Here is a 10,948-nt window from a genome sequence, read left to right as displayed (position 1 = left end):
ACTAGGTTACCAACCAAATCTGGGTCCTACAAACTAACGCTAGTATGCAAGATCCCAAATACAAATGTAGGCGTCTATGTATACGTTTCTTTTTTTCCAATATATAGTGGCTGTTCGGTATCTACCACTATGTGTGGTAGGACCCACAACAAGAGACTATGTTGTTAGCTTCCTTTATCTTAATAGTGGGTAATCATTGTTCCGGTAGTGAAAATTAAATAATTGTTCCGGTTCGTTTTCTCTCCTTAAATACAACTAATGCCTCGTATGAAAAGTAATTTTTTATCTTTTTCAATTATACAATTTCTTTTTTTTTGTCCTTTACAAGAAAAAACCTCGAGTCCTCCGTGTGGTCGTGTTCCTCATAAAAAAACAAGCCATAAATCTCAAATAATATAATCGATTCATCATAATCTTAATGGACTGGTCTCTTATTTTCTAAAAACTCTGTAATAACATATTGTTTCTCTAACCATTAAAATCAAATCAGATAAACACAAAGCTATGCTTTTCTGTTTCCCCCAAAATGCTCCTTGTTAATTCCCATCATAGTTTATAAAAAAAAAATTCAACGAAGTACTTTTGATATGAATGAAGGACCAGGGTCAGTTACTTTTCCCTTTTTGTTCAATTTTAAGAAAGAATCTTGAATTCAAAGAGTTGATTCCTGATGTTTTGGTCTTTTCCAATTTGATAATCTTTGTTGTGATATACTTTTTTTCCATCAATTATAACATCAAATTTATAGTAGGATTTAGAGTTCCTCAACTACCGCAATCATAACGATGTCACAACTTCTAGAAAAACAACAACAAACAAACATTCAACATAAATATGCTTTAGAGTAAAACTCACAAAACCTCGTTCATTTCATCACTTCATTTCATCACTATCCGGATTAAGACACCATGAGGTACTTGTGAGATATATCAACGAAATCAGAAACCTAATGCGATCCATTCGGCAAAATCCTCCACGTCAAAGGGGGAGACATTTCATCACTATCTGGATTGAGACACCATGAGGTACTTGCGCAACGAAATCAGAAGCCTAATGCCATCCATTCGGCAAAATCCTCCACGTCCAAGGGGCTGACAGAAGGAAGTCAACATAGATCTTTTGAAACTATCTTTTGGGAATACATAGTCCCTACTTTTTAAGATTATAGGTAGTTAATTGATGACTCAATATAATATCTTTTTAATTTCATTTTTAGCTTAAATCAATATAGCATGCTTCAAAAAATTACTGATTTGATTAAATAATTTCTCTGCTAGTGGTATAGTGATATTCATCAGAATTATATGAATTCACTAGGAAGGACAATATCTTTGAAGAGAAATGCTTAATACAGTGAATTCTGGTTTTCTTACATAAAAGTGTACAAAAATAAAGTAAAGGCTAGATGCAATAGGAAGTTGTAAGTGGTGCACAGCTAGATATAGTATGAATATCGACAAAATCAGTGGTAGACCACTATGTAACAGCACTACCTATATTGGGAAGAAAAACAAACAAGCTAAAGGAAAATTACAGTTTTGGGCGCCAACAATTGAGGCTCTAGGCAAATAGCCTAGCCGGCCTAGTCTATAAGACGGCTCTGTGTAGGCCGAATCTGGCAGGAGATAAAAGTGTCAAGTCCTGCAAGAACTGATTTACATTTACAGCTGGACCGGATAAATGTCATTATGTGCTCATACTTTCTTTAGCTTCCTGCATCAACAACCATAGCTTACACCTTCCCTGCTCTACGCTATCAATGGGGGAATAAATCTGCAACCTTGAAGAGTTTGCTCAAAGATGTGGCCCACTCTGAGCAATTTCCCCTAATCAATAGAGAAAAATATTAGTAGTGGCTGCATATTATTATCTTTGTGATAATTTACTAGAAGTGTTGCTAATGCAACGCAAAGTTTTTGCAGTACAGGTGGCCATGACATTGACTCTTTCTGACCAATGGGGAACTGCGTTTGATTTTAAGTCGGAACCATCTTAGGAGATATCAAACACAAATGGATCATGTATACATGTTCAACAACTGGAGCTTTAAAATCACTACTAGGATGTAGACATGGACTAGACTAATCTGACTAGTTCGTTTCTTAACAGCTAACGGTTCAACAGTACTGCTAGAATCATGTATACATGTTCGACAACTGGAGCTTTAAAATCACTACAAGGATGTAGACATGGACTAGACTAATCTGACTAGTTCGTTTCTAAACAGCTAACGGTTCAACAGTTCTGCTAGAAGAAGCCTAAATGCTTTAATAAGGTAGTATGTTTGGGCATATAGTAGCGAAACTGCATTTTATATGAGAAAATTTTAAAAAAAAAACGTAAGCTAAACAAAAACATCCACCACCATTAAAGGAAATTTTGTTAAATACCTCATCAAACTGTCCACCAATCATTTGAAGTCCAATAGGGAGGCCAGCAGGTCCTCCTTCAACGAATCCACATGGCAAAACCAGCGCAGGTAGCCCAGCCAGGTTAACATTGACCTATGTTAAGAACAACACGACTTAGGGAACCAACAGGATAAATATTGAAACTGACAAGTCACATGGTGAGTTTTGAAGTTCAACCACATAAATCATTGATCACCGGGTTAGAGAACAACCAAAAGAGTACACCAAATGCATTTCTGGGGAACAGAACAGTTTTATATACTTACAGTCATGATGTCACCTGCATACATTGCCAATGGATCATTCTTCTTTTCACCTGTAAATATCAACGGCAATGATCAGAAATAAGAGGGGGAAAAAAACAGAAAGAAAAAAGAAGGAAAAAAAAACACATAAGCTGAAATGTGGCATACCCATCTTATAAGCAGCTGATGGTGCTGCAGGTGAAATTAGGATATCATTCTCCCTCAACGCGTCCTTGAAGCTTTTCTGAACCAAAGTCCTTACCTAAAACATATTACAATCATAAGCTTTCCTATTATTGTGAGGGCAGATAACAAACAAAAGACAAGGAAATGTCAGACCTATCAACTTAATTTTCCAAAACTTATGGAATGATAGAACATACCAGAAATGAAAGTATATCACCATCTAAATAAGAATTTCAAGACAGAATAACATCTTTGTTGACTACTATAATGTCGTGGAAGTAAGAATCTCATCCAAATATATGTGAACATATCGAAAGTTATACCTGTTGTGCCCTTTTGTAATAAGCATCATAATAACCAGCGGAGAGAGCATATGTTCCCATCAAAATCCTCATTTTGACCTGTGAAGACAACCATTAACCTCTATAAGACCTACTTTCGAACTTTCAGTACCTAACGTAAAACAGCCAAAACATTGGCAGCATGGCATCTGAGTTGAAGTACCTAACCATAAATAAATAACTCAGTCATAGACAGTGAGAAGCAACAAACAATTTTACCTCAGGACCAAACCCATTACATCTAGAATCACTATAAAGAGAATTAAGCTCTTCTGCTGCAGCTTGGTTTCCGTACCTGAAATGTAAGCAGGCAACAATTTAAGAGAACTCCGATGAGGGTAGCATTGTTCCTAAAATAATCAGGATGTGATGTGAATCACCTTACACCATCATAACGGGATAAGTTTGAAGATGATTCAGATGAAGCTAGAATGTAGTAAGCCGGTAATCCGAGAGAAAAGGAGGGTAAAGAAACCTGCATTCATAAATAGGCAGACATGTGAGATGCATAACATATGATTGGGACAAGTGATGAAAAGGTAACAAGAAAAAGCAGTTAGGGAAAAATACCTCAGATACTGTACATCCCAATTCTTCCAGATGCGAGGCAGCAGCGTTAATGGTGGACACTACTGGCTTATCAACACCATCTCCCAGAGTATCACCGATTATTCCAACCCTCAGTCCCTTTAAAGGCTTGGATTCCAACAATTCAGTGGAGATGAACTGAGATGCAAAGCTGGGGACCTCCTGCAACATGACGTAACACATCATTAGCAATGCCACACCACTGAAAATGCATTTTGTGGTTCAAACACTGCTCAGAATATAACAATATTAATTGCAAACCGACATTTAAAATTGGAACATTAATTTAAGTAACTCTAGTAAGTTCCAACATCAAGCAGCACGCTAAATAACAGCTTTAAATCTTTGAATGAGGAAACGTGACATGCATTAAAACTGGCCCAAACAAATTAAATTTCTACCTAAGAAGCATTCTAGCTTATGTATACCAGAGTGGAGTGGCTCCCTCATCTGAGAACCGTCATTATTTTTCTATCAAACAATTGAAAAACACCCAAGGAAGAAGTCTCACACGTTTGCTACTAGTGGCATCAAATATATCATGACCAGAAATTGCTTCTAAAAGAATCGCGGTATCTGCAACCGATGAACCAAAGCATCCAATAACATCCAATGATGAAGCATACGCCATAAGCCCAAATCTTGACACACGACCATATGTTGGTTTCATTCCCACAACACCACAGAAAGACGCTGGCTGTCTAACACTTCCACCAGTATCACTACCCAAAGCAGCCACGCACTGCCTTGCAGAAACAGCAGCAGCTGAACCTCCCGATGACCCTCCAGGTACCCTACTTACATCCCATGGATTTGATGTCACCTACATAACAAAATCAATCACAAAATATTTCAGTCCCCAAACTGAACCACACATTCCAGATATAAAAATGAAGTGGAGTATCCAAATTCAAACCTGAAAACCAGAACCTTCAGTAGTACTACCCATACCAAACTCATCCATATTGGTTTTCCCAACAAGAATAGCACCAGATTCTTTCAACTTCTTCACAGCTGTTGCATCATAAGCAGGTCTATAATCTTGTAATATTCTTGACCCACCAGTTGATGGCATATCAACTGTACATATATTATCTTTAACACCAATCAAAACCCCAGCTAAAACACCTAATTCTTCATTTCTTTCAATTTTCAAATCAATTTCTTGAGCTTCTTTCATTACATTTTCTGAAACGTGTAAGAAACTCTTAATTGTAGGTTCAGTAAGTCTCAATCTATTCAAATACTCTTCTGCTATTTCTACTGCCTTTCTTTCACGAGATAACAAGGATTTCCGAATTGTTAGGATTTCTGATGTTGGTGGTGAAGTTGAAGTTAGGGTTTTTTCAGTAAGTACCTTAGAAGAAGATGCTGAATTCAGTAGTATAGTTGACCAATGAAAATGTCGAGTTTTTGGCGGGAAATTGAACTGATATCGGCATTGGAATAGAAACTGAATTCTAGGGTTTTGAATTGCTGATATCATCTTCTCTCTCAGGGTTTTGAACCCTGAACCCTGTTCTTCCACAATCTTGTTGTAATCTTCTCTTGATAATACTGCAGGTAGGGGTGTGATATGGGCGGTCTATTTCGGGTCGGTTAAACTATTAACTGGAGATCTTGATACCGACCCATGTTCGTATTTAATGGATGGTCGAGATTAAAACCCCCTTCGGTATAAAATCAGTACTTTTTTCCTGTAATTAGAACCGAGTGAGGGTTTAAAGATTTTCTGTGAATTAGCTCAACAATGGCGACTGAACTTGAAGAACTTTTGGGTTTCCTATCATCTCCTTTACCACAAGTGAAGAAGGCAGCTGTTGATATTGTTAGAGACTTAACCGGTTCACAAGATGGTGTGCAACGTATCATACAATACTCCAACGTTGCAGCACCCTCACTTGCTCGTCTCTTAGGAGAAAATCAGGTGATAATATAATAATTATACCCTTCTTTTTCAATTTTATGTGTTTATTGAGGTTATATTGACTAATTTGTTATGAACTTTCAGGAGGTCTCTGTGCCTGCAGCTGAAGCTCTTGTAAATCTTTCAGAAAATCCAAAATTTATCGGCAAAGATGGTTGAGATTGGAATGGTTAACATAGTGATGGACTTGTTGTATAAGAAAGATTCTGTAATTAAGCGTTTGCTGGTTATGATTCTCGTTAATCTCACGCAGCTCGATGCAGGAATTACTTCGTTACTGCAGGTATTAAGCTACCACTGCTACATTTATTATCTATTTGTTATGAACTATGAAGTTTATATTTGTTTTTTTTGTCCTGTCTTTAGATTGGAGAGGATAAGGTGGTAGGGCTGTATGTTATGAAGCTTGTTAGATCGTTCTGTACATCAACAGATGAAAAAGGTATATAAAAAGTTTTCCAATTCTTTTTCGTGTGTCTAGAAAGTGAGATAGCACTATATATCCAATAGTCCGACTATGTTTAGGTAGTGTAGGACATGCTACCTTGAGCTCTGCTGAAAATGGCTTTCCTTTTGAGTGCCGACTTCACTATATAACTTTCCCAGTCTGATAGTTCCGACTATGTTTTCTAGGTTCTCACCCTGCATTGTTACTATTAGCATTTAGTCCTGCTGTTTTAATTTGGTTGTAACCATTTTGCTGTCATTCTTAGCAGTATTTAGTGTTGTTACCCCTTGATAGCGTTCATTTATTTGTTGCTTTTGCACAGATGACCCCTTTGAGCATGTAGGCTCCATACTAGTGAACATTTCAAAAATGAAAGCAGGACGGACAATCCTGATGAATCCTAAGCGAGGTCTTCTGAAACAAATCATTCGGCAATTTGATTCACCTAGTCTCTTGAGAAAGAAAGGGGTATGGTCAGGAAATTAAAGTTCTTCCTTAGCCGATAGGTGTTTCTCTGAAGTTTACAGAATCTTGTAATTAAGTCCTGTTTGTAACCAGTGCAGTGATTTTGATTGGATGATCTTAGGTTTCTGGAACCATTAAGAATTGTTGTTTTGAAGCTGAAGATCAGCTACAGGATTTGATTTTGATGTCAGAATTTCTTTGGCCAGCTCTTTTACTACCTGTTGCTGGAAAGAAGGTAAAGTTTCCTCAATGGTACATCTTTTTACATTGTTTGAGGGGACCTTTTGAAATTTCATATTTATCGCCCATCATCATGCTAATATTACAGTTTCTTCTCTTGATCTGTCACTTTTTGTTCAGGTTTATAGCAAAGAGGATTTATCTAAAATGCCGCTTGAGCTTTCAAGTGCACTCTCAATTGAACGAGAACAAATTGATGATCTAGAAATTCGTATCCAAGCACTGGAATCTATTTATTTGATTGTTTTACAGGTCAGATTGGTGTTTTGTTGTTGCTGCTCATCCATGCGCATAATGATATAATTACATGGTTCTGAATTCTGACAGTGTCAGGATGTAGCTATCAGATATATCCATCTCACACACCTAGGGGAATATATATACCTAAATTCGTAGAATTTGGTGTTTCATTTGCTGTTTTTTGCATTTTAGTGGATTCTACTGCTTGGCTTATGTATCTTTATTTAAATATTTGTACAGGAAGCAGGTCGAAGATCTTTGTGGTCTGTTAATGGTCCACGAATACTGGAAGTTGGATACGAATACGAGGAGGATCCTAAAGTAATGGGCGCTTTCGAGCAAATAGGATCCTTGGTACTGCAGACTTGATGATTTTATTTTTCTACTATCTAGTCTCTACAAGAATTTTTTTCCTAATAAGCTCTGAAGTTAATTAGGTCAATTAGACCGATCGATTGATCGTCGTATCTAATGATATTTGGTTTAAACTTGATTCAAGACAAAGTAGTCAGACACCTAAAAATCTAGTTCCAAGTACTAACCAAGTAAAGCAATGAGAGATTCAGCTATGCCCTTCTTGCTTCTAATTAAGTCTGTATCTGAAAAAAATCTGACATGAGAACATAATTTAGTAGTTAAATGTTCTTGAATAGTTGGAAATTGGAAGCCTCATGAATTCATTTTACGGAGATAATGCACTTTACATGTTATCCACAAATTTCAACATGATCGCTTTTCTTTCTTCACTCTTTGTGCCAATTGTAGATACATAATTTTTCATATCTTTTTGTGTCAGCTGGTTGAAGGAAATGGTGTTGAGGAATTATCTGCACCAAACACTGAAGCTGCTACGTAGATTCCAAAGCATCTCGGAGATGAATGTAAGGCTCGTTGTTCTGTTTCTGGAACTCCATTTAAGGATTATGATTATTAGTTCAGTTCGAGGCGTGCTGTGCGCGAGCTTAAGTTTGGCATTTTTTCTTTTTTGTTGAATTATCTTGCTTGAAAGATGCAATAACTATATGAGAAGTGGAAACACTTGATTAGTTATTAGTCTTATACGGTAGTTTATATCAAACTTATACTGCACTCAGAAGGAAAGAATTTCTGGTTTTAGAAGTGCATCTTTGCCTTTGGCTTCTTATCAATCAGTTTTGCAGTTTTGCTCAAGCTCTTTGTTACTCATCCACAATGATCTGGTAAGAAGCTCTTTGCTCAAGCTCTTTAGTTCAGTTAGCTAACTACATGGAACAAGGTATATTTATGCACACAATATAAAAACTGAAGATGAAACGTAATAGCAGACTTAATAATTATTACAGAAACACATAGAGATGATTACATTGCTAGTAGACTGCTCATAAAGGTTTAGGGGTCCTCTTTTGTGTAGTTCTGTTACAATGTAAGAGGAGATAAATGGTTCTACTTTTTCTTTTCTCCCTTCTTCTTTGGTTTTTCTTTTCTGTAGTTGTCTCTCCTTGGACATGTCTCACTATGCTAATCAGGTAAAGCATAGTGGGTAATTCGAATAACATCCTCCGAGCTAGATCGCTGTGCGTTTTTCACCCGCAGTGCAGTGTAGTCCTTGTAGTAGAACCCTTTGTATTTTGGCTTCTCATCAATTTTCTTTGTAAATTGAGGTAAAGGTTCAACCCATTTATCTCCGTTTATATCATAGAAGTATACAACTGAGTGATGACTTTGTCGAGGTGCTATTGGTCTCACCACCCTGTGTATTGCACTCTTGTACTTATTGTTGCTTAACACCTTCAAACAACAAGGGCATATGCACACTATTCGATATTATACTACATGCGTATATAACCATAATAAAAGGAGGTTTATTTCTATTTATACCTGAAGCACGTCGCCTATGTTGACGATGATGCAACCCTCGGATGGAATTACTGGAATCCAGGTATCATCCTTGAGAACTTCAAGCCCCCCTACTTTGTCTTGAAACACAAAAGTAAAATAATTTGGATCCTGGTGGCTGTATAATCCATTATTCTCAATATCAGTGGTAGGTTGGTAGCTTCTATGCATCATGGCGTCATGGGTTCGGTCAGGGTTGTACTCGTGGAGGAAATTAGGTGGGAGATTGAAACATTCATTCAAAATTCTTTCCACTACCAACCCAGTTTTTTTTAGATGGGAAAAGATATCTTCTGATACTTCCCTGATAATGATATTGTAAATAAACATCAGCTGCACATATTATTGTACCTACCGTGATGTGCTTAATAGAATCGGTTAAGTTGGAACAAACCTGAATCCTGCAGGAGTATCAGGATATATAGCTGGAAACCCAAATCTGGGAGAGAATAGCAGGTACTCATTTTGACCTGTGTGGGGACTCGCTTGACGGTTGTATCCGACTGGAAGAGGTGCAAGACTACACTTGAGTTTCTCCTCGTCAGGGTAGTTGAAAAATGTTTTAGAGAGATCCAGTGTTTGGCTCATCAAACTAGTAGGAATACCATGGTTTAAAATTTGAAAAAAGCCAAATTCAGAACAAGCCTCATTTATAACTTCCTTGATTTTCTTCCTCTGAGCTAGTAATTGATCATCGTCTGAATCTACTTCATTACAGTTTAAGAAAGGAGAGAGGTCAACTGTAGGAATTCTATCCATTAAGGAAATAATGAGAGATGGATTGGTGTATGATTATAAGTGATCATAATCTTGGTATTAATAACAAAATTATACTCTACTTATATGCAACTCGGACATTATTATAAGTGATCGCCAGACGCCAGACGTGAGCATTCGTTAATTAAAATTAGCGTATAATTTAGCGTATATACGACTTTTTCTTAGTGTATTACAGGTTGTTCAAAGTCAACTTCATGAGATATGGCGATATACTTACTCTACATCTGTCATTCCAAGATATAGCAGTTTCCAGCACAGTAATGAGGATCCATCTAGTAGAACTTTATGGGAAGTGGAATTCCTTAGAGCGTCCACAGTGGAAGAGTAAACCCAAATATTTGGTCTTTTGAACAGACGTAGTGGAACGTACTATCGATCAAATTTTGATCAACGACTAAAACCCAGAGTATATTTGGTCTGGGACCAAGACTAAACCCAGATATAGTCGAGCGTTGATATACTTCACGCCCCACCACCAGGCGGACATATAGTGCACGTCCCACATCAGGCGTTGGTATAGTCTACGCCCCACACCAGGCGTTGGTATAGTTCACGCTTCACATGGGGCGTACGTAAAGTCTACGCCCCATTTTTTTTTTAATTATTTTGTATGGGGCGGGCATTATACCCCCGCCCCATTCTTTGTTTCCAAAATCATTTTAGTGGGGCGGGCATTATACCTCCGCCCCACTTCTTTCATTTATTTTAGTGCACGTCCCAATCAGGCGTTGGTATAGTCTACGCCCCACACCAGGCGAACGTATAATGTACGTCTGACCAAATTTAGTCTTTCCACCGTAGCGTCACACACCATACTAAACCCAAAATTTGATCTTTTTTTCCCTCTTTGGTCTTTGGTTATACTCGCACCACTGACATGCGAACGTATAATGTACGGCAAGACAACTCAGATCAATCTATATATGTTTCCCGATTCTGGGTACTCATTCCATGTGACATGTAGTGGACTGATGTTTTTGTGGAAATCCACAAATGTCTCAATCATAGATGATACATTCTATAAAGGGAAAAATATGGTTTAGTCCAAAAACCAGTCCAACTGTACGATTTAGTCCGGCCCCAGTCAACTAGGTATAAATTAGTTCAAAATATGTAAAAATACACTAATAATTCTTATTACAATTTAGTCCAAATATTTGCAATTTAGTCCAAACATGATGTCAGCAATTTTAAATAGTATA

At 37.3% G+C, this 10,948-nt stretch overlaps 2 protein-coding genes and 1 pseudogene across 2 annotated transcripts; 1 reads left to right on the top strand and 2 right to left on the bottom strand.

The window, feature by feature from the left end:
- Positions 1-1,305: 1,305 nt before the first annotated feature.
- On the bottom strand, positions 1,306-5,304 carry LOC113281645 (glutamyl-tRNA(Gln) amidotransferase subunit A, chloroplastic/mitochondrial-like). Its single transcript, XM_026530432.1, has 10 exons — positions 4,688-5,304; positions 4,283-4,594; positions 3,754-3,933; positions 3,564-3,658; positions 3,403-3,478; positions 3,166-3,243; positions 2,825-2,918; positions 2,678-2,727; positions 2,391-2,504; positions 1,306-1,826 (listed from the first exon to the last, which is right to left on the bottom strand). Exons 1-10 carry the CDS (start codon positions 5,255-5,257, stop codon positions 1,749-1,751), a joined length of 1,647 nt encoding a protein of 548 aa, XP_026386217.1. The 5' UTR covers positions 5,258-5,304; the 3' UTR covers positions 1,306-1,748.
- A 188-nt stretch (positions 5,305-5,492) lies between these two features.
- LOC113281643 lies at positions 5,493-8,252 on the top strand (annotated as a pseudogene).
- A 121-nt stretch (positions 8,253-8,373) lies between these two features.
- On the bottom strand, positions 8,374-9,806 carry LOC113281644 (flavonol synthase/flavanone 3-hydroxylase-like). The gene is made up of 3 exons (XM_026530431.1): positions 9,361-9,806; positions 8,949-9,270; positions 8,374-8,858 (listed from the first exon to the last, which is right to left on the bottom strand). Exons 1-3 carry the CDS (start codon positions 9,723-9,725, stop codon positions 8,589-8,591), a joined length of 957 nt encoding a protein of 318 aa, XP_026386216.1. The 5' UTR covers positions 9,726-9,806; the 3' UTR covers positions 8,374-8,588.
- Positions 9,807-10,948: the final 1,142 nt, after the last annotated feature.

This window comes from Papaver somniferum, chromosome 5 (assembly GCF_003573695.1).
Source record: "Papaver somniferum cultivar HN1 chromosome 5, ASM357369v1, whole genome shotgun sequence".
NCBI classification, from domain to species: domain Eukaryota; kingdom Viridiplantae; phylum Streptophyta; class Magnoliopsida; order Ranunculales; family Papaveraceae; genus Papaver; species Papaver somniferum.
This window is presented reverse-complemented; position numbering and strand designations above follow the sequence as displayed.

Bases quoted from the DNA above. Each gene is read 5' to 3' on its own strand.
- LOC113281645 (XM_026530432.1), bottom strand. From the start codon at position 5,257: ATGATATCAGCAATTCAAAACCCTAGAATTCAGTTTCTATTCCAATGC. The intron at 3,479-3,563 runs GTGATTCACATC...CTTACATTTCAG, and splicing joins TCCCGTTATGATGGTGTAAG to GTACGGAAACCAAGCTGCAG. The intron at 3,244-3,402 runs GTAAAATTGTTT...TTGTCTTCACAG, and splicing joins GTAATGGGTTTGGTCCTGAG to GTCAAAATGAGGATTTTGAT.
- LOC113281644 (XM_026530431.1), bottom strand. From the start codon at position 9,725: ATGGATAGAATTCCTACAGTTGACCTCTCTCCTTTCTTAAACTGTAAT. The intron at 9,271-9,360 runs GTTTGTTCCAAC...TATCATTATCAG, and splicing joins GATACTCCTGCAGGATTCAG to GGAAGTATCAGAAGATATCT. The intron at 8,859-8,948 runs GTATAAATAGAA...TGTTGTTTGAAG, and splicing joins ACATAGGCGACGTGCTTCAG to GTGTTAAGCAACAATAAGTA.